Source organism: Tiliqua scincoides, chromosome 3, assembly GCF_035046505.1.
Source record: "Tiliqua scincoides isolate rTilSci1 chromosome 3, rTilSci1.hap2, whole genome shotgun sequence".
NCBI lineage: Eukaryota > Metazoa > Chordata > Lepidosauria > Squamata > Scincidae > Tiliqua > Tiliqua scincoides.
This window is the reverse complement of record NC_089823.1, coordinates 6,946,102-6,969,170: the sequence shown is the minus strand read 5'-3', so window position 1 is coordinate 6,969,170 and position 23,069 is coordinate 6,946,102. Positions and strand designations below refer to the sequence as shown.

The window sequence follows — 23,069 nt, the reverse complement described above, 5'->3', positions numbered from 1 at the left end:
TTCATCAGGGGCTCCTTCCCTCAAGAAGGGGGTTGTTAACAAATTACTGTAGTTTTAGTTTACAGATTACTGTAGTCTTAGTAGGGTGGCTGACCTTATCTTCTCAGCCAGCCCCTGATACTTTTCTGTCTCCAGCCAGCCGACCATTCATATTTCTTGCGAATGCTTTCATTTTTGCTAATTCCTGTGGCATAAAGATAGCTGCCTTTTGAGGGAAGAAGGGTGGGGAAGAGGAGAGAAGCAAGCATGTATTATCACAACAAAGTATCATGACAATCCCAAGTTCCTTCCAAAGTAGGATAGCTGGTCAGTAAGAGCCAGACATTGGACAGCAGTGCAAAATGGAGTCTAGAGGTTACCCAACAGAATCTGTTGGCCTGACACTGACAATGGGACCAATATTGAGATAGGACTCCATAAGCCATTTTTCATGTGAATAATTGACTGCTATTGGCTTACCTAGTGCTCAGGGTTTCCCCTTCTATTCAAGTCTTTTCGTGGAACGCACTCCTAGTACCATGTCAGTATGCCATCACTGACAGTATACTCTGTCAGTGCACTGTCACCATGTTCACTGACAGCACTGTTGGTGAACATGGTACTTGGTAAAGTTTCATAGCCTGGAGTTTCGGGTCCCTGCCCTGTTTAGCCCTCAGCCCTTTAAATTGTTTGAGTTCAAATTGTTTGAGTTTAAAAGTGAAGCCAAATTCAAGAAGAGGTGATAATTGAAGTTTTATTAACATGAACAATGACAGACAGACAGACAAATAGCCACTAGCCAGCAATACTAGCCAGCAATATTAACTACCTGGATTCATCCCACTGCCTTATGTAGCTAGTCTCAATTCCTTCAAAAATTCTTGGCAAATACATCAATACTGTGATGTAGGAACCCCCATCTCTGACTCCAACAACTGCATCTTGTGGCAATTTGAACTAAGCATCTTTATTGTTTCCATAGACTACTTTAAGAGAAAAATTGGTATCTTAGACTTTCTTTATCTTTTAATATCTTTTCAACGTGAGAAGCGAAGTCAAAAAATCACTTCTATTTAGAATTCTTGTACCATGATACACCTCTGCAGATGCTTCTTGTCACCAGATCTCTTTGTGCAAACACTGGGTGAGCGTGCTAAGCTCATTTGTCCCCCAGAGAGTAGCATAGCCGGGGGGGTGGCATAGAAAGTACAGCAGGTGCCGCTATGTGCCATGTAAGAAGTCCTTTCCACTCACCATTGGAGCCATTTGGGGTAGCAACAGCAATGGGCAGATGCTCAGTTAGTGCTTCCAATGGCAAGTGGTGGGGACTGTTTACACAGCGCACTGCAGTGCCTGCTCTACTTACCGCATCGCCTCCCCAGCTACTCAACCCAGTGCTATATATTCTGTCAAGGCATGGCTCCCCAGTGCTTCAAACTGGAGCCTTCCCAGTTCTTGTGCCTGACATCCTTTTGACTAGAGATGCCAGGGATTCAAGGCATGTGCTCTGCCACTGAAGGATGGCCCCTTTCTAAATTTGAGAGGCTGGGCATTGAATTTGAGACTTTCTGTGTGTAGAATGTGTGCTGTACCCCTGAAGTCTGGCCACTTCCCAGCACATAGTACACATATTTGGACCTAAATCCCACTCCATCAGTGCGGCTGCTGTACAAGTAATAGTATGGTTGGCAACCTTCAGTCTCGAAAGACTATGGTATAAGCCTACAGCACCCGGTATTCCCGGGCGTTCTCCCATTCAAGTACTAACCAGGCCTGACCCTGCTTAGCTTCCGAGATCATGGTTTAAGCCTACAGCACCCAGTATTCCCAGGCGGTCTCCCATCCAAGTACTAACCAGGCCTGACCCTGCTTAGCTTCTGAAATCATGGTTTAACCCTACAGCACCCAGTATTCCCAGGCGGTCTCCCATTCAAGTACTAACCAGGCCTGACCCTGCTTAGCTTCCGAGATCATGGTTTAAGCCTACAGCACCCAGTATTCCCAGGCGGTCTCCCATCCAAGTACTAACCAGGCCTGACCCTGCTTAGCTTCCGAGATCATGGTATAAGCCTACAGCACCCAGTATTCTCAGGCGGTCTCCCATTCAAGTACTAACCAGGCCTGACCCTGCTTAGCTTCCGAGATCATGGTATAAGCCTACAGCACCCAGTATTCCCAGGTGGTCTCCCATCCAACTACTAACCAGGCCTGACCCTGCTTAGCTTCCAAGATCAGACGAGATCAGGCATGTGCAGGGTAACAGTATATTTAGGATCTGAATTGTATAAAATGGGGACCACCTAGCCTCGTACTGTGATTGGCATCACCTGCTCTTGAGAAAATGGCTTTTTCCAAGCCTGCTTCCTGTCAAGCTGGAGAGGCCAGAGCCCTTTTGCATGTGAAACCTGGGCTCTTCCAGTTAGCTGCAGGCTTTCCCCATAAACACAGCGAGAATGTTTCAAGCATCCTTCCCTCTGAGCCATTCCCCCATCCCTTTTTTCTTTCTCGGAAAACCCTTTTTAGGCATTTAATATTCTGTGTGATTCAGCAGGCTTATTTAAGAAAGACCTGTCATTGACGTTGTCTTATTTTCCCCTCAATTTCACACTTTTCCTTCAGTTCCCCCTGTCCCCAATTTCTTTTCAGTTGTGCACACCGCTACTTTAAATTTCAACAGTATGGAAAATACCATGGAGAGGAGAGGGAAGAAAGAAGCCAGGCTAAATAACAACAAAGAGTGGGTGGAAGAGCGTGGTGTAACAAAGGCCAGTATGAAAATGTGGTATGATGTAAAAATCATGGCCCCTACCCTTTGGACAAAATGTAACTGAACTGTCTCACAACCCAATCCTGAGCTGCCTGGAGCGTGGGCGTGCCGCAGTGGTGAAAACAGCTGCCACAGCATCCAGCACACCCCCGAGCAGCCACCGCCTTGGGAGAAGGGGATGTTCGTCTCCTTCCCCTGGGTAAGGGAAGCAGCCCCGCAATGGGGATACTCGATTCTACAGCAGCTTTGGCGCTGCTGCAGAATCAGAGAGCTCCATGTGGGGCCATAGGCTTCATTGGTCCTGCCCTCCCCTTGCTCCCTCCCCCAGCATGCCTCATCCCTGCCCTCCCCGATCTCCCCCACCCTGGAACGCCTCCTCCCCGCCTTCCCCTACGCTCCCACCTACCTCTTTGCCTCCCAGTGGTTCAGGCAACTGCAAAGCAGCAGACCACCATCTTTCTACTGGCACTAGTCCAGTGCTGGGCCAATGCTGAGGGCTCGCAAATGTGCTTGACGGCACATTTGCGACAGTGCATGCCGGATGTGAGCTGGCATGCACTGTTTAGGATTGGGCTGTCAGTTCAGTTACTGAGAGAAAAGATTACTTATGGTGATGGGCCATCAGTGATCACTAGAGACAGAGCCCATTAAAGGAGTTAATATGGTGAATTGTATGCACTGCAACCGTCACCATTATAATTTTTTAAGTGTACGGTGTCTTCCCCGTGCCTTGAGTTTGCAGTTGCTATAAAAATAATGCCATTAAAATCACATTTCAATTATTTTTATACCATTGCTATGGCTGTTGCTGAAAGGGGGCTTAAAAGAACATAAAATATTGTCAATTAACTCTGAGGTATGTAGCCAAAACAAAACATGCATGCACACTGAAATCTGTAAGCTCTGCAGTGCTGTAGCAAGTAACTCATTTGAAATGACTATTTATTGCAATACACTCTTTTTTTAGTACCCAGAAAGCCTTCAATGGCAGACTAAAACCATGTCTAAAGTTCAGCATGAATCTTACCATGAGACAAAAATAATCTAATCCAAGAGATTTTAGGTTTGGGTTCTGTTTTGGTTCACTGAGGAAAATCTCTGTGAACTAGTTTTGTGCTTGGGTTTGGGCAGTGGTCGTAGCTAGAGGGGGTGCAAAGCACTAAGTTTTTCAGCAAGCCTCACTGCAACGTTTTGATCTCATGGTCCGGAATGGTTCAGAATGGGTGGGATAGGGGTGGGGCTGCTTGCACGCTGCAGGGAGCTTCCCTGCAAACCTAGTGCTTTGCACCCCCTCTAGCTACACCACTGGGTTTGGGATACTCCCTGTTTCGTGGAAGCTAACTTCTGGAGCTGAAATCTGAGAGACAGAAAACAGAAGCGGACATAAGAACAGCCCCACTGGATCAGGCCATAGGCCCATCTAGTCCAGCTTCCTGCATCTCACAGCAGCCCCACCAAATGCCCCAGGGAGCCCACAAGACAACAAGAGACATCATCCTGGTGCCCTCCCTTGCATCTGCCATTCTGACATAGCCTTTTTCTAAAATCAAGAGGTTGCACATACACATCCTGGCTTGTAACCTGTAATGGATTTTTCCTCCAGAAACTTGTCCAATCCCCTTTTAAAGGCATCCAGGCCAGGTACCGTCAGCACATCCTGTGGCAAGGAGTTCCACAGACCAACCACACGCTGAGTAAAGAAATATTTTCTTTTGTGTGTCCTAACTCTCCCAACACTCAATTTTAGTGGACGTCCCCTGGTTCTGGTGATATGTGAGAGTGTAAAGAGCATCTTTCTATCCACTTTATCCTTCCCATGCATAATTTTACATGTCTCAATCATGTCCCCCCTCAAGCGTCTCTTTCCTAGGCTGAAGAGGCCCAAACGCCATAGCCTTTCCTCATAAGGAGGGTGGCCCAGCCCAGCAATCATCTTAGTTGCCCTCGTTTGCACCTTTTCCCACTGTATCCTTTTTGAGATGCGGCGACCAGAATTGGACACAATACTCCAGGTGTGGCCTTACCATCGATTTGTACAATGGCATTATAATATTAGCCATTTTGTTCTCAATACCTTTCCTAATGATCCCAAGCATAGAATTGGCCTTCTTCACTGCCGCTGCACATTGGGTCGACACTTTCATCGACCTGCCCACCACCACCCCAAGATCTCTCTCCTGATCTGTCACAGACAGCTCAGAACCCATCAGCCTATATCTAAAGTTTTGATTTTTTGCCCCAATGTGCATGACTTCACACTTACTGACATTGAAGCGCATCTGCCATTTTGTTGCCCATTCTGCCAGTCTGGAGAGATCCTTCTGGAGCTCCTCACAATCACTTCTGGTCTTCATCACTCAGAAAAGTTTGGTGTCGTCCGCAAACTTTGCCACCTTGCTGCTCAACCCTGTCTCCAGGTCATTTATGAAGAGGTTGAAGAGCACCGTCCCAGGACAGATCCTTGGGGCACACCGCTTTTCACCTCTCTCCATTGTGAAAATTGCCCATTGACACCCGTCTGCTTCCTGGCCTCCAACCAGTTCTCAATCCATGAGAGGACCTGTCCTCTAATTCCCTGACTGTGCAGTTTTTTCAGTAGCCTTTGGTGAGGGACAGTGTCGAACGCCTTCTGAAAGTCCAGATATATAATGTCCATGGGTTCTCCCGCATCCATATGCCTGTTGACCTTTTCAAGGAATTCTAACAGGTTTATTCTAAAAGGTTTGTGAGGCAATACTTACCCTTACAGAAGCCATGCTGATTCTCCCTCAACAAGGCCTGTACGTCTATGTGTTTTGAGATCCTATCTTTGATGAGATCCACCATTTACCCGGTATGGATGTTAGGCTGACCGGCCTATAGTTCTTCCCGGGTCCCCCCTCTTTCCCTTTTTAAAGATCAGTGTGACATTTGCTATCCTCCAATCTTCTGGCACCGTGGCCATTTTGAGGGACAAGTTGCATATCTTAGTCAAGAGATCAGCAACTTCATTCTTCAATGCCTTAGTAACTCTTGGGTGGATGCCATCAGGGCCCGGTGACTCATTGATCTTTAATTTATCAATGAGGTCTGAAACATCTTCTCTTTTAACCTCTATCTGACTTAACTCCTCGGTCAGGAGGGGCCATTCGGGCAGCGGTATCTGCCCGAGGTCTTCTGCCGTGAAGACAGATGCAAAGAACTCATTTAATTTCTCTGCCATCTCTAAGTCTCCTTTTATCTCCCCTTTCCCTCCCTCACCATCCAGAGGGCCAACCGCTTCTCTGGCGGGTTTCCTGCTTCTAACATATTTGAAGAAGCTTTTATTATTCCCCTTAATGTTGCTGGCCATGCATTCCTCATAGTCTTGCTTGGCCTCCCGTATCACCTTCTTACATTTCTTTTGCCACAGTTTATGTTCCTTTTTATTCTCCTCATTAGGGCAAGACTTCCATTTACGGAAGGAAGCTTCCTTGCCCTTCAGAGCCTCTCTAACTTGGCTCATTAGCCACGCAGGCACCCTCCTGGACTTCCTCGAGCCCTTCTTCCTTTGCAGTATACACTTCCGCTGGGCCTCTATTACTGTTGATTTGAGCAACTTCTGTGCACTCTGTAGAGATTGGACTCTTTTTACCTTCCCTTTCAACCTCCTTCTAACCAGCCTTCTCATTTGAGGGAAGTCCGCTCGTCAGAACTCAAGGGTTTTTGTTAGAGATTTGCCCGGTATTCTTCCCCCAACGTGCACGTCGAAACGGATCGCAGCATGATCACTGTTCCCCAACGGCTCAGTAACACTGACATCTCTAACCAGGTCCTGAGTACTGCACAATATTAAATCTAGAGTCACTTGTCCTCTGGTGGGCTCCATGACTAGCTGCTCTAAGGCACAATCCTTTAGTGTGTCAAGGAATCCGGTCTCCTTTTCGTGACCAGAACACAAATTAACCCAGTCAATATGAGGATAATTGAAGTCCCCCATGATTACAACCCTATCCCTCCTTGTCACCTCCCTGATCTGTTTCCTCATTTCAAAGTCCCCTTCCGGTTTCTGGTCTGGAGGACGATAGTACGCCCCCAGGATTACATCACTCCTCAGGCCTGGTAATTTAACCCATAGAGATTCTATGGACTCGGACCCACCTTCAATCTCTACTTTGCTGGATTCTATCCCTCCCTTAACATAAACGGCCACCCCACCTCCAACACACCCCTTCCTGTCCCTCCTGTAGAGTTTATAGCCCGGGATTGCGGTATCCCACTGATTCTCCGCATTCCACTAGGTTTCCGTTATGCCCACTATGTCAATGTTTTCCCTTGTCACCAGACATTCCAGTTCTCCCATCTTTGCTTGGAGACTTTGGGCATTTACATAAAAGCATTTGTACATGGAATGCCCCAGGATGGGCTGCTTATTAGCTCCTTTGTCCCTGAAGCCCTAAATCAGAATTTGCCTGTTGTGTGTTTGGAAGCTCAAGCCATGGTTTGTCTTCTAAAGTGTGGGTGGCATGAACTAGGACCTGGGTGTCATTTTTTGGGCTGAGCCACTAACAGCACAATCCTATGCATGTCTACTAGAATTAAGTCCCATTGAGTTCAGAGAGGCTTACTCCCAGGAAAGTATGTACGGGAATGCAGCCTGAAAGATTTGGGAAGCTGTATTTGCAGTTGGGAGTATTCATCCACGTGCAAGGTAGTTTTTTTTTCTGCACTTTGAGAACATTCAAGAACCTCAGGTTCTGTCCTGAGGTGTTGTAGCCTTGACCTTCTCCCTTGCGCTCAATGCTCGGCTCCTTTCTGGAATGCTTGACAAATTTTGGCATGATTTTATAAACAAAATGGCAATGTTGGGAGTGGTTCTCCTTCCGTTTTCTGCTCTTAATTACATGGAGTGGACTTGATGTTAATGCCACCGTACACTTTCCTGGAGGACGTGCAGTGTAAAACGGGGGGTGGGCCGGTTTCCGTGCCCCCTTTATCAGAAAATGCCATTTTGTGTGTGGGGTGCTGCAAATCTGAGAGCTGCAGAGAGCCCAAAGGGAAACTTGGATTGTGATTAAATATGAAATGTTTATGTTGGGGAAGAGAGAGAAATGATACGGCAAGCCGTTTTGGCTTTCCTCTGTGCTTCCAAGAGGCAATGACTAATCATATAAAGATGCCCTTCTGAATATACCGTACTTTTATGCTGTTTTTATTATTATTTTTCATCATGCCTTCTCATTCCCCAATTTTATGTACTACTTATTTGGTGGAATGGATTCCTACTCTATCTTGGCTTTGCATGACCCACAAAGATACATAAAGGGCTGCATTTTGGCATGAAGCAAATGCATTTGCAAGCGTTCCTTCCTTGCTTTTCCAACCTACCCATGCATACATGACCTGATTAAGAGGGAGTTGGCATTGCATCAAGGCAGCAGCTCCTTTCTGTTCTCTTTAGCTTTTTCTATGTACAACAAAAGGGCAAACAAGGTAGAAAGCGCACTCACATTTTGAAATGCTGGTTACCTTGTTCTTCCGATTGCACGAAGTATCATTCACTGAGGGTGCAATCCTAACCCACTTTCCAGCACCAACATAAGGGCAATGCAACTCCGAGGTAAAGGAACAAACATTGCCTAACCTTGAGGAGGCCTCCGTGATTGCCCCCCCCAACTGCAGGATGCAGCACGTGCCCCACTGGCACAGCTATGCCAGTGCTGGAAAGTTGGTTAGATGATTAGGGTGGTGCTCTCAGTGGCATAGCTTAGAGGGGGTGCAAAGCACTAAGTTTGCAGGGAGCCTCAGCACAGCTCCCTTTCAGAGCCATTCTGGGTGGCAGAAGCAAAACGGAGGTGAATGGCTCTGAAGGGGAAGGGCTACCTACACACCTCGCTGAGGCTCCCTGCAAAACTTAGTGCTTTGCACCTCCTCTAGCTATGCCACTGAATTCACCTATAGATAATAATAGGCAGATTCCCCTTCCCAGACTGCTCAGTTTGGAATACAGTCACTTCAAATAATTTGGTCTGGATTTGGATGGAGCCCAAATGTTGCTATTTGTTAAATTTTATTTAGCCCCTTCCCTTCTCAGCCAAGATTGGCTCCCAAAGTGGTTTATAGCAATTTAAAGTGTAGCCAATTTTCTCCTTTGTTTTTGATATTTATATCCTGCCTTTCTTCTCTGAGGGAACTCAAGGCAGTGTATATGGGAGGGGTTTCCAAAGCATGTGTTGCAACACTCTGGGGCACCGCAATGAGCGCTCAGGGGGTGTTGCAGGATGCTCATTGCACAGCAGTGCAACCCAGAAGATTGTGGAGCAGAGGTTCAGCTTGGTGGGCTCTGTGTGTGTGGTTTTTGTTGCCAGAATGGCCCGCCCCCCTGCCCTGAGCCTCTTACTCCCATTTTCAGGGTCTTGTCATTGTCGGGAACCTGGAAGAAAGTAGTGGTGATGTCATTGCGTGACACATAGTCACCACTTACTTGTCATCTGAGCCGATGCAAGGAGCTGGGGGGAAGCTGGCGCAGAGGCTTCCGTCAGCCTCCGCAGGCTGGTGCTTCTCGGAGTGCCGGCCTGGCTTCCTCCCGAGGAGGTGCAAACGTGCTTTATGGCATGTTTGCAACCCTCCCAGGCCGGCCCAAGGGATTTGAGCCGGCATAGGGCGCAGTTAGGATTGCGCCCTTAGTTAGTGAAACAGTGGAGAATAGGGGGGAGGAAAAAAATGGGAGAAGGGAGGTGGAACCATGGGGGAGAGAGAGAGAGAGAGAGAGAGAGAGAGAGAGAGAGAAATTATTTTCAATCGATATGCTTAAATAGTATCTTTTTTTTAAGCACTTCTAATGCGTTCAGTTTAAAACGGACTCTGTTTTAATGCTTGGTGGCAACTTGCTAACTTCCAGGTACCTTTGTAAAACCCTTTTCTCTTGTAATTATGCACGTGCATGTCCAAGATGTTTTTGTTTTTTTCTTGGTGCTGATTCTGAAGAAGAGGCTTCTGAAAAAACTTTACACCTTTTAATTACAGGATATATTTTCGTTGTGTCTCTAGAGGTTGTTGCCTCTTTTATTGTAGCTGCTGTTCTCTTCTGTTTTTCCCTCAAAAAGAGGCAAGAGCCAGGGGTTGAGGGCACTTGAGCGAGGACTCGTCAGGACTGTGGTGTTGATCATTTGAAGTTTATTCTTTTCCTTCCCAAATTTTGCTCGAGTGTGCACACATATATACTGTTTAGAAACCAGTAAACATGGAGCATGTTCAATGGTAATATGCTTGGGTTTGTCATACTTACACAGTATGACTTTTTTCGTCCTGACAACAGATGATCTGAAGGGCAAAAAAAAAGTTTTAAAAGTAGCTTTGCATCAGCTGGTGCAGGAGGTCAGCATGTCACCCCCACGTTGGACCTTTCCCATGTAGTGGCTGGGACAATGCCCTGGGCCGAGGGTGTGGTGATGTTCCTTCGCTCTGCCCCTACTGGTTTTTAGGCTATAACATTTGATAGAATAGAGATATTTAAATGCAGTTTATTCCATTGCATTCTACATGAAGATATGCATTGAATGAGATATAACATGATGGTATTACTCAAAAAACCAAGATTTTGGAAATTATGGCCAGTAGTAACGTAACACCCTGTGCATGTCATCCGGTGCAGTTTTCATCCCCTGCATTCCCCTAGTGGCACCACTGTTCCTACCATGGCTGTAATAGATGATTATGTAAGTATGAAGGCAAGCGTAATACATAAATATCTGAATTTAGGAAACGCACCCAACAAATGCTAACCGAACTCACTCTGAATTGGCTTTAAGGAAGCGACACAAGACAAATGCAGGTTTTCCAGACTGTGTAACTCAACAGTGGCAGGTGGGCATTTGGCAGGAGGGAAGTGCTTAACCCTTCCTCTGACTGCCAGTTTTTTCCTTGCAAATCATCTCAGACTTCTGTGTTTATTTTTAAGATCGATTTAAAAGCAAAATCAAGCAGCTAACGGTAACAAATAGCAATGACACTAATCAAGACTTATCAAAACCTAACCAGGCCATTTTTACAATGTTCTTCCTCCCAGACTACCTCCAGAACTGCAAGTAAACCCAGCTGTGGGAAATGTGGATGTTTTGTTGTGAGTCATTTGCGGAAGAGAATCAGAGGATGGGATGGTGATGGTTAAACACCCCTCCTTCTCACCTGCCAGCCCACTCTTAGACCCAACCCCCAAAGGCCAACCCAAGCAGCAGATATTGCGTCTCTGAAGGGTGTCCTTTCTTGGTCTCTGGGGCACCTCTAGGACACGATAATCAGCAGCGCTCCTTTATGTGCCCTGATCTGGCAAAGGGGTGGTATACTCAAGAGATCATGGCATCTCATTCTTACGGGTTGTGGCTAGAAATAAAAGAGAAAGCATCCTTTTAGAACTCCCAGGTCCACCAAGACCACTGTAGGTGAAAACCACCACCTTGAAATGTCCCAGTTCTGATGTTGGTGCAGCGCTAGAGTTGGAATGACAGGAATAAATGTGCAACTCAAACACAGCTGTTAAATTTCAAAAAAATCTCCTCAGCAGTGAAGCAAGCGCCCCCAAAAGATGACTTTTCTCATTGCTCACCACAGCCATGCACCTGTTTGGCCTAAACTGGCACCTGCAGCCGATGGAAGGGCAGATGTATGAGATCACGGAAGACACAGCCAGCAGTTGGCCAGTGCCAACGGACGTCTCCTTATATTCCTCAGGGGGCACAGGGTTAGAGTTGCCTGACAGGAAAGGCAAAGGAGCCGGCGAAGGTACGGTTGGTGTCTTGTCCTTGTTGTGAGTCCTCTGTGTCTGCCTCTGAATTCCAGGCATCCACCCCTCATAACTTCATCGACCTCCCAAGAGCTGCCCCTTCCTCTAACACCACACATCCTGGTAATTCCTCACTCTCACATTCTCCAGTCCGTGGTTGTTGATTCATCGCTTTCATCTGTCTCCTTTTCAATGTACATTATCACACAGTGGTGCATTCCAGAACCATAAAGGGGAATATCTTCTGTCATATGCATTGGGGTGTATTTTGCCACCTAAATTCTCCTGTCTCCATTTCTCCTCTCAGAAATGTTTTGCTGATTGAAATGTCATTTCAACACTGCTTCCTTTACAGGGCTACCAGCCTACCATCTTGGAAATATTTTAGAAGCAAATACAATTGCTTACTTACATCCAAAAGAGTGTGCTTAGAAATGCCAGGTTAATATCTGGAAGTTGTCCATTTCTCCTCTTCATAATCATGTGATGGCTTCATGTCTTGCAAGATGTTTCTTGGCTTCCTTAACTTGCCAAGAGGCATTATTTCTTACTGGAATTAGTAAGTCGCAGCTGTTCAGAACTACATCAAACTGGCCTTTTGCTCAGGGAAACAAAATCGGGCAGCTTGACAGTCTGTGAGGAATCCAAGGCAGAAATACCTGCGAGAGGAAAAATCTGGACTCTTTTAAAAAATTAATCACGACCCACTGCAGGGGTGAGTCAGAATTGGGTTGCAGGTACACAATTGACAAGGTTCTCATCTCCTCTAGACAGAAAATGTTGCTCTGAAGAAAATGAAATTTCAAGCTAAATTTCTTTTTCTTTTAAATTTGTGGAAAAAACATAATCCCCTTTTAAAGCCACCTAAACAAGTGGCCACCACTACATCCTCTGAAAACACACATTGATTATGTGTTTTGTGAAGAAGTTGTATTTATTTCATTATACAGTCGTGCACCAGTTAACAACGGGGATCGGGACCGCGACCCCCATCGTCAAGCGGTGCTTGATGCATTCTGAACCCCCGCAGGGAAGGGAATGCTCTGCTCCCCTCTCCTCCAGAGGGTCGTCTGAGCCTCCCAGAGGCACGTCCAGGCACTGCCCCTGAGAGGCTCGGACTGAGGGAAATCACGGCTCTCGCATGACTTTTAGTTTCACGGAGAAAGCCAGAAATTGCGCGAGAGGCATGACGTGCACTGCCTCTGAGAGGCTCAGACAACCCTCTGTGGGAAGGAGAGTGGAGCATCCCCTTCCCTGCGGGAGTTCAGACTGCATCAAGTGCTGCTTGATGACGGGGATCGTGGTGTGGGGTGTGCACCACGACAACCATGTGACCACACGTGGTCAGCGCATCTGCAATCCCGACGTAAGCTGGTAGGTTACTAAGGGGTGCCCACCTGTACAACTGTTGGCCCAATCATATGCTGGCTGGGCACAGGTGTAGCACGTGTTGTATTGGTGGAGGCTGCCATATGGCAGTCACACGGCAGCGTCCACTGATACACACGGCCGGGCCACTCACCAGGAAACAAATGGCCAAAGACCTGCTAGAGCAGGTAATGCTGCCGGGAAGTGGAACAGGATGGGAGAGGGGTGGGTGGAACAGGGTGATGGGACAGGGAGGGTGGCGGATCAAGCCCAGGAGGGAGGCAGATTTTATGGCGACACATGCCAAATCCTATCCCCATTCCCTGGCCTGATCCGCCTTCCTGGGTCAATGTAGACTTGTGCCATCAATATTGCTGGTGCAGTTCCAAGTTGACCCGTAGCAGCTGCTGAAAGTTCCCCTGGGGAGCAGACATTCCCTTACACCGAGGAGGCCTTGTGGGATACAGAGAAAACCGTGCCATTACCACACAGGAATTTACAGCACAGTCCCATCCTCCCTGGCGCCACTGGTTACACGGGCACAAAAATGACTACTACTGTATCCAGTGGGACCAGGGAGGCTGCTGGAGGACTCCTTGGGAGAAAAGGACTTTCCTCCCCTTCCCCCAAGGAAAGCCCCATTTCCCACAATGGGGCTACTCGAGTCTGCGCCATCTATTTTGCTGGCACAGACTTAAGAAGCCTCCTGTTGAGCTTTGCAGCCCAGTGCGGGGGATAGGATCTGGCAGCGGATGCCTTTGCCAATCCCACCCCTTTCCCAGGCCAGTCCCACCCCCGTTCTGCCCTCCCCATTCTCCCCGCCCCAGAACACTTCCCCCCACCCCAGAAAGCTGCATCACTTCCTCCCGGCTGTGCTACTTACCCCTGGTGGCTCTTTGTGGGTGGCATCTGGGGCTGAAGCCCAGCACCAACTGTTACTGGCTCAGCGCCAGCACACTCTCCTCTCCAGGTGCCACAAACATGCTTTAAGGTACATTTGTGACACCCAGCACCAGCAGTACACTTGTACTGGCAGCGCTGGAGAACTCGGGATTGGGCTCTTAGTTAGGACTTGGCTGTGTAAGCTCTAGTAATATCAAAGAAGGAGAAAATCTTCTCTTTATATCATATTGTGCATTATTTAAAAAAAAATGACTACCATGTTTCCCTTCATTACCGTTCTTCTAAAGAGCCCCCGACACTTTCACTGTTTTCCTGATATTCCCCCCACCTGATGATTTCAGGCTGCAATTCTAACCTCACTTCCCTGGGAGTAAGACCCATTGAACACAATAGGATTTACTTCTGAGTATACCTGGTTAGGCTTGTGCCCTCAGTTGCACTTTTCTACACTTTTCTCAACTTTACAGTGTCTTTTAAAAGACAAGGTTTGCATATAAATACACAAACAGGACAATACTAAGATCAAATTATATTAGTTACAGAGTATTCAAGCTACCATCAGTATTTCAGTTTGCAGTAAATGCATAAAAGAAGACCACAACCCTCCAAAATATTTCATGCATTGTTTGTTTATTTTTTTACATGTCTGCCTGTCTTTCTTCCATAATGGGAGTCCAAGTGACATCCATGTGATTCCCAGGTAGTCTCTCATCCAGGCACTGAGCAGATTCACATCTGCTTAATGTCCTCAAAGTTGCTGCATCCCGTGCTTCCAAACCTTGCTTTTTATTGATCTCTCTCATCTTTGTATATTCTGTAAAGATCACCATTTCAGCTTTGCTCTTGGGGCTCTCCTAGAATACAGTTCTGGCTATGGCCCTGTCCCTACGACAGAGTTACACTAATTTCAAGTTCTGGATGAGCACGTTGTGTATGGGGGGGGGGAGGAATAATGTGCTGATTGCATGATCCTTTTTTTTGTTGTTTTTATTTTTCTACATTTTCTTTTGTCATATACATACTCAAGTCGCTTCTTTATAGAAACTCCTGGAGGATGTAAAATCCAGTGAACGAATGCTATCTTTTTGCCCTCAAACTGTTGAACAAAGTGTTTTATCCACAATGTGAATAAAACTTAGCTACTGTGGAATCTGATTTTTTTCTCTCTCCAAGATTCTGCTGGTGTGATAAGGAAATTAACAGCCCAGACCTGAGCTGCCTGGCACATAGGGCTGCAGCAGTGCCAAAAATGGCTTCTACTGCATCTTGCGTGCCCCCGGCAGCCACAAATGACTCCTCAGGAGAAGGGGACTTTTGTCCTCTTCTCCAGGTAAGGCGTGTAGCTCCGCAGTGGGGCTACTCAATTCTACAGTGACCCAAGGGTTGGTGTAGAATAAAGAGTCTCCATGTTGGGCTCAGGATCTGGTGGAATAAAGCTCCACCGGTCCCGCCTCCCTCCCCTGCCACGCCCTCTTCCCACCCTTCCTCCGCCTCCCCTGACCCAGAATGCCTCCTCCTCGCCTCCCCCCTGCCCCCACCTACACGTCCACTTCCCGGCGGTCTGTGCAACCGCCGAGCATTGGAGCTCCAGTGCTCCACCGGTGCTGAGGGCCACAAATGTGACTTACAGCATGTTTGCGATAGTGCGCACTGGCGGTGAGCCAGCGTGCACTGCATTGGATTGGGCCCTAAGTCTTCAGTCAGAACAGTTTTTGTTTAATTATTTGTAATGGTTGATCTCCTAACACCTAATACAGAAGGTCAGTATTGCACCTTGATTTCCAGAGAGAAATGATCACACCATTTAAGGCCTGGTGCAAACAGACTTTTGGCTCCCCGGAAACTGTTGTTTGAAAACTAGATCCAACTTTGCACACTCTTCCCTCCTTCCTCCCGTCTCTGGCATTAACGCCCCCTCTCTTTCTTTGTTTGAAAGTAAATATTCTGCATGAAAAGCCTGGTGGGTGTACAAGCAAAATGTTCCTCCCATTTTGTCTTTCAAAAGTATGTTCCAGCTAGCAGAAGGTTTGAAAACACGTTTCTATATTATTGTGAAGTGGCTGCCAACTGCACCCTGATACACTCTCAAGAGGCTAGTCCTGAGTTCTCATACCCCATGCTCATCTCATACAGTGGTAATGAACCCACTTTTCGTTTGAATGTTCAAAACATATGCAGATGCCATGCACTTGCTCTAAATAGTCATGACCAAGATTCTCACCTGTTGTGTTTGCAGGGAGAGTTTGTGCTGACACCATAGCAGATGGTGTCATTTAATCTTCTAAGAAGACTTGTACCTTCTAGAACAGTAAAAAATATTTTATTTTATGACTGCAAGGATGTGCTACTGCTCATGGCCTTGTCTCAGAACATGCATTGTTCGGAAAATTGGCTGAGTGAAAAGGCCGTGCTAGAGAATTTAGTTTTGTGTCCCATCAATGCCCTTTACCTTTCCTAAAGGAAAGAAGACAACTGCTCTTACTGATCTGTGTTATTTCTGATTATCAGTGTCGTTTATCCTTCTCCATGCATTGGTTTTGTTTTTTCAAGCTCCAAACTACTGAATGACAGCAGGATTTGCTGCTGAAATGCCTAGTGTGTTTAGTTGTAACTTTTCTTGTTTACTAGGCAGTAACAGATAGAGTGACTGGACCCCAAGGAGGACCAAGTTTCTCTAACTTTAATAACTGAGTAGAAGGGGCAACTTAAGAACATAAGAAGACCCCGCTGGATCAGGCCGAAGGCCCATCTAGTCCAGCTTCCTGTATCTCACAGTGGTCCTCCAAATGCCCCAGGGAGCACACCAGATAACAGACACAACCTGCATCCTGGTGCCCTACCTTGCATCTGGCAATCAGAAGCAGCCTGCCTCTAAAACCAAGAGTTTGCACATACCTACTATGATTGTAACCCGTAATGAACTTTTCCTCCAGAAATGCAACTTTTTGCATTGCAATTTTTCCGAGAAATGTAATTCGTCTAAAGCCTGGGCTCTGCATGCAGCAGTCGGAGTGAGAATGAGGTGGTAGAATCCTGAAGCAGTAGAACAGACTCCATCACTTCCAACTGCAAGTGGAAAATACCACTTTCAAATGCTCCCTCATATAAAACACTCTGCTCCTTGCAAATAGAAAGCCTGCACAGGTGTCAGAGGTGGACTATATGCCTTCTCCCTGTAGCGGGCCTGGAGAAGAGGCAAGGGGGCAAAAGCCATAAGCACCATGCTTGTGCAGTGTTGCGGACCTCTCTGAGACTTCCAACTCAGTCTTAAGTCGTACTTCTGGTTTCCTGGAAGTAGGGTTTAAGACCGCGCGGGAGGGCTTTCCAGGTCATCCTCAATACCATGTGAGGTTCCGCTGCACTAGGTAGGTATCTGGGTGGGGGGGGGGCTGTGTGATGTGAGCTCCAGGACTTCACAACTCCAGGACACAATAAGGGGCAGGTCTACAACTGCCTTCTCCCTCAGTGCTGGTTTTCTTCTTACAAGAAGTTTTTCATATCAAATTCTGCTACCTAATATTTTTGCTTACATAGATCAGGCCATGCTGAATCTCCTTCGTTTGTGCTCAAATTCATCAGATGTTTCTCTCAAATTTACTTCAAAATTTCACACTAGGCAAAATTCAGTGGTTACACTAGTCCCTGATTTTAAAAGTTTTCTCCATTGCGTGGAGAATTTCTGTACTGCATGCAGAATCCTCCCAAGAAATTTCACCAGTCTGACTGAAACTCACTATTTTTCTCTCAACATTTCTTGGGTAGTTCATGGATATTTCTCCCATGCGGGTTCCCATGCAGGAAACTCCAAACCTTTGTTGCATCACCAGTTGCATCTTCCACATTGCGTTGGTTCACAATGTGGAAATGAATCTCATGGCTGCAAGTAAACATTCCCTCCGGCTTTGTGGTTCTGATATTGAGTATTTTTAAAAAACAAATAACCGTGCTGGAAGGTGCTCAGCCTGTCATTTCCTCAGTCTGTCATCATGGACAACCACAGAGGTAAAGATTGAAAACTGCATTATAGCAATTTAATTCAAGACTTTCTTTCATTTTTCATGTATCTCAGCAGGAAAGCCCAGTAGTTTCTTTCCAGAAGACAGTTTTATAGACACTGGAGAGATAGACGTTGGCAGGCGAGCCACTCAGAAGATCCCTCCTGGTATTTTTTGGAGATCTCAGGTGTTCATTGACCACTCAGTGCATCTGAAGTTTAATGTTTCTTTGGGAAAGTCTGCTCTGGTTGGGATCTATGGTAGAAAAGGCCTCCCTCCTTCACATACGCAGGTAAGGAAAATGTTGTCGTCTTGAGATACCTTCTTCCAAAAAGTTAAGCCTAAAGAATGATCTGAAGGAACATGACCTCTACCATCGAAGCAGAAGCTATGGGAGGTTATGCCTCTCTGAGAAGAAAGAGCAACATACAAGTCCAATACATTCATCCTTTTTTATTTATTTACTCAACTTTTATACCTGGGTCGCCCTGGGTTCCGTTAGGAGCCGCCCTGGGTCCCGTTAGGGAGAAGGGCGGGATAAAAATAAAGTTTTATTATTATTATTATTATTATTTATTATTATACACTTTTCTGAGAGGTTACAGCAGTGGGCAAAAAATTAAGGAAATAATACATGTTTAAAATGTTTGTTCCCTTACCTTGGGGCTGCATCGGCGCTACAAAGTTGGATTGTGGCCTTATAACAGCCCAATTCAGTGCAAATTCCTGACTGCACCCTGCGCAGGAATTTCAGTTGTTGGAGGTCTCCACAGGGTAAGGGGGCATTTTTCCCCTTGCCCCAAGGTAAGCCCCAAGCAGCTGCAATGGTGCAACTCAGACCGGTGCAACCTTAATCCCTGGCACACGTCTGCATTGCCCCATGTTGACAGATCAGGCCCAGGAAGGGGGGTAGGATATCAGCGGCACCTCTGCCCACGCCAACCCCTGTCACTGCCTGTTATACCCCCTCCTTGCCCTTCCCTTGCCCCATTTCGCCTCCACGCTGTTCGGCGCAGAACTTACCTTCCCTTGTGCGTTCTGCTCCCTGTGCTGGTGTGACCTTTCGTATCAGCCCACCTGACTGCTATGCCTTTGCAAGTGCTTTATGCCACTTTTGCAACAGCAGGCACTGGTGCAGCATGTCGTGCACAGGGCCACACACTGCTCAAGACTGTGCCATAAGTTGCATTTGTTTAATGGAAATCTTTTAGGAATGTATTATAGGATTGCAGCTTTATAAGAACTTTTTTCTCAGTCCTGCTTGGATGCCACCTTAATTCTATCTGTTTTGACTTACCTTTTTTTATTTTCATCTCTTTTCTTTGTGCTCCAGTTTGACTTTGTGGAGCTGCTTGATGGAAGGCGGCTTCTTACTCAGGAGGCCAGAAGCCTGGAAGGCCCTCAGCGGCAACACAAGGGCTTTGTGCCATTGGCCACTCACGAGACGGGATTTATTCAGTATTTGGATTCGGGAATGTGGCATCTCGCCTTCTACAACGACGGGAAGGAGACTGAGGTGGTCTCGTTTCTCACCACTGCCATTGGTAAGGACTAAATATTGGGGTTGAGGGGAAGGGAAACCTTTTTAGTCTTTCTAGTCAATGTTGGTGCTATACTGTCATCTTTCTGCCAGGTGCAGTCAAACAAAGCCCTTAAGAAATGTCTGGCCCGTATATAGGTAAAGAAAACCGTTAAACAACTACAGAAAGCCACACTACTAGGAATACTGACTATTGTTTGTCAATATCCCACCAGTTCTTAAACTCTTGGGTAGAGTTCAAACTAGTGGGCACCCAAAAATCTCAGTCCAAACAATGCGTGTTCAGAGGTTGTAGTTTTCTCTTCCTTAAAAGCAAAATATTGTAGCCACAGTTTTCTAGTTTGAGTTGGCCACATATTTTGAATGTAACAAGAACCCTGCTGGCTCAGACCACAGGTCTATGTAGACTGGCATCTAGTTTTAACCGTGGAGCTCATAAATCCCCTCCTTCTTTCCTCTCGTTCATTATTATTATTATTATTATTATTATTATTATTATTATTATTATTATTATTATTATTAACAGTATATACCGCTTTTCAACAAAAAGTTCACAAAGCGGTTTACAGAGAAAATCAAATATCTAATGGCTTCCTGTCCCAAAAGGGCTCACAATCTAAAAAGATGCAAAAGAACACCAGCAGACAGCCACTAGAAAAGACTCTACTGGGGTGTTCATGTGTGAGAGGAGGAAAACAAGTACTTTCACTTTTGACTAAAATAAATCACAGTTTCTATTACCTAGGAACTTTGGGGACTGCGATTTATTTAAAAGTAGCAATTCTCTTCTTCTTGTGTGTAAGGAGCCCAAAACTCACCACAGTTCATTCACAATAATCTCAACCTCCATAATCTCAACCATCAGGTTTAGATGATTGTCTGAATCAGGCCAATAGCTTTCCTGTAGCTACCTAGGGGAGTTCATGACTGATGTGAGATTTGATCCTAGGAGTATCTCGGCTCATAGCTCACAGCCACTATAATACACAATCCAGCCAAGTAGGTTACATTATTTTTTTCCTTGCTCTGCTGAAAACTGAGAATGACATTACTGCAAAAGTTACTACTTTAAACAACTACTAAATAACAGGAGACTCTCCATAAAATCACACAGGGTGGCCTTTCTTACAGCTATTTAATATTTTACTGAATCAAGCCAACCAAGTTTCTTATCCCCTAATCCATCTTGTTATAATTCACAGACCCTCCCATAAAAATTAACACTTAGCATTCTTCTAACCACAATGGTTATTTAATGGTCTAATTTTTTTCCTTGACTGCAAAACGATGGCTCGTTCTGAGCTTGCCATTAATCCTTCTCCCCAAAGAGGCTTTGGCGTTGAGTCTCAGCTGCCTGCAGTAGTTACCTGAGAGCTATTGGCTGTAATTTGTCTTGGCAGGTTAATTAAAAGTTTAGGTCTTATTAAAGCAAAGTCATTAAGGCTGCAATATACAGAGTTTTTTTTTTTTTTTTAAACTTGAAAGTTTATTTAATCACAAGTTGAAATGCAACAGTAATATTCTGCTTTCTAATGGAAGTGATGGAACTTAAACAGGTCTTTACCATCAGATACACACCCATTCCCACATATACAGGCACTCAAGCCTGTTCATCAGTAAGTAGCGCTGAAAATAACTACACTTTAATTTACCAAACAGTAATCTGACCCCACGGGATGCAGTTTTATTCTGCACTTCCCTTGCAGCAGATGACTGGAAATGAGGTCTTCTGTATCTGTGCAGTATCCTCTCTCTGGAGGACTCTTCAAGGTCTTTTCATGCAACACTTGCTCTTGAAGAATGTTCTTGTTCCGTCATTTCTCCCCCTTTACGACATAGCTCCACATCTGTCACCCATGCAGCTCCTGCCTGTGTGGCGTTCCCCATTTATGCAATTGGAAACACATTCATGCAAACATCTCTTGGTCTGCCCAGAGTTGTCATCTCTGCAGGAGAGACCAGAGAAGGCTGCTTTTGCTGTTGCTCAGTGGGCATTGGATCTTGGAGTATGTCTTGGGAAAAAGCAGAGCTCTGTGGGTTCACCAAATCCCCCACATCTGACTGCTTGTATGTTGGACTATAGTAAATCTCACTGATACAAATGCAAACCATGGATGATTTACGCAATTATTTGTTGTTCCATTTACCGTTTATCTGAGAGGTAACAGATGGCCTGGGATTCACTAACATCCACTTAGTATATCAGTTCTCAACCTCTCTGGGAGACTTTGAGCTGCAGTAAGTCCTTGTGGGGGTGGAGGGGAGGCAGCGACGTGATCCCCAGTGATCACATCGAGAAGGGGGCTGCAGGGACTAGCATTTACTTACCAGTCCCTGCTGCAGCCTCCCAAGGGTGCGGGGAGCCCTGTGTGACCCTCTGCAGGGCTCCCTGAAGCTTAGAGAGTGATTGCGCCCCACCTCTGCAAAACTGGAAGTAGAGCACGATCACTCCACTTTCACTTTTTAAGCTTTGGAGAGCCCTGTGGAGGGTCGCTCAGGGCTCCTCGCACCCCTGGGAGGTTGCAGCAGGGGTATAAAATTAGATAATCTCCCCTTAATCTCATCTTGATCGCCAGGGCTCAACTCCCAGAGGGGACTCTAATCTGGTTTCCCACAAACTTTCTTGTATTGGCCACCTTCAGTCTCAAAGGACTATGGTATCGTGCTCTGAAAGGTGGTTCTGGCACAGCGTCTAGTGTGGCTGAAAAGGCCAATCCGGGAGTGACAATCCCTTCCACAGCGGGAGCAAGTGCAGCCTGTCTCTGGTCTGTCTCCCTGGCTATGGGCCTTCCTTCTTTGCCTCTTTGCCTCAGACTGTTGGCCAAGTGTCTCTTCAAACTGGGAAAGGCCATGCTGCACAGCCTGCCTCCAAGCGGGCCGCTCAGAGGCCAGGGTTTCCCACCTGTTGAGGTCCACTCCTAAGGCCTTCAGATCCCTCTTGCAGATGTCCTTGTATCGCAGCTGTGGTCTACCTGTAGGGCGCTTTCCTTGCACGAGTTCTCCATAGAGGAGATCCTTTGGGATCCGGCCATCATCCATTCTCACGACATGACTGAGCAACGCAGGCGTCTCTGTTTCAGCAGTGAATACATGCTAGGGATTCCAGCACGTTCCAGGACTGTGTTGTTTGGAACTTTGTCCTGCCAGGTGATGCCGAGGATGCGTCGGAGGCAGCGCATGTGGAAAGCGCTCAGTTTCCTCTCCTGTTGTGAGCGAAGAGTCCATGACTCGCTGCAGTACAGAAGTGTACTCAGGACGCAAGCTCTGTAGACCTGGATCTTTGTATGTTCCGTCAGCTTCTTGTTGGACCAGACTCTCTTTGTGAGTCTGGAAAACGTGGTAGCTGCTTTACCGATGCGCTTGTTTAGCTCGGTATCGAGAGAAAGAGTGTCGGAGATCGTTGAGCCAAAGTACACAAAGTCAAGCAGGGCTGTGTTCTTGCGCCAACCTTGTTTGGAACAAACTTTCTTAGAATTTGGGTTATTCACCTAGCTCTTCCCACCAAGGTAGTGACTAGAGACAAGATGTGCCCAAGGTATGTTTACTGTGCAAATGAGAAGGGAAACAATTTTTTCTTAGGCATATGAGCCTGGGTAGCTGGGACTTGATTTTAGACCAGGATTGTACTTCTTCTGGCTGTCCAACACCTTGGCTGAAGGTAATGATTCCATCACTATGAAATCATACTTGTGGGAAGGGAATAAGTAACAAGCCTTCATGCATCTCTTGACTATCCTTGCTTTGCCCTCTCTGCTGTATGTGAGAGCAGAGTGACCA

General features: G+C 46.3%; 1 protein-coding gene across 3 annotated transcripts in view; it reads left to right on the top strand.

Annotated features, from left to right (window-relative positions):
- Nucleotides 1-23,069, top strand: part of TENM4 (teneurin transmembrane protein 4) — a 367,138-nt gene that overhangs the window by 181,888 nt on the left and 162,181 nt on the right. For 2 of the 3 annotated variants that reach the window (XM_066622507.1, XM_066622506.1), the window contains exons 6-8: nt 11,315-11,485; nt 17,830-18,044; nt 19,086-19,296. In XM_066622507.1, the coding sequence (XP_066478604.1) occupies nt 11,315-11,485; nt 17,830-18,044; nt 19,086-19,296 (597 nt within the window). Of the gene's footprint in view, nt 1-11,314; nt 11,486-17,826; nt 18,045-19,085; nt 19,297-23,069 lie in introns of all 3 variants that reach the window. The other variant, XM_066622505.1, reaches the window with a different exon arrangement.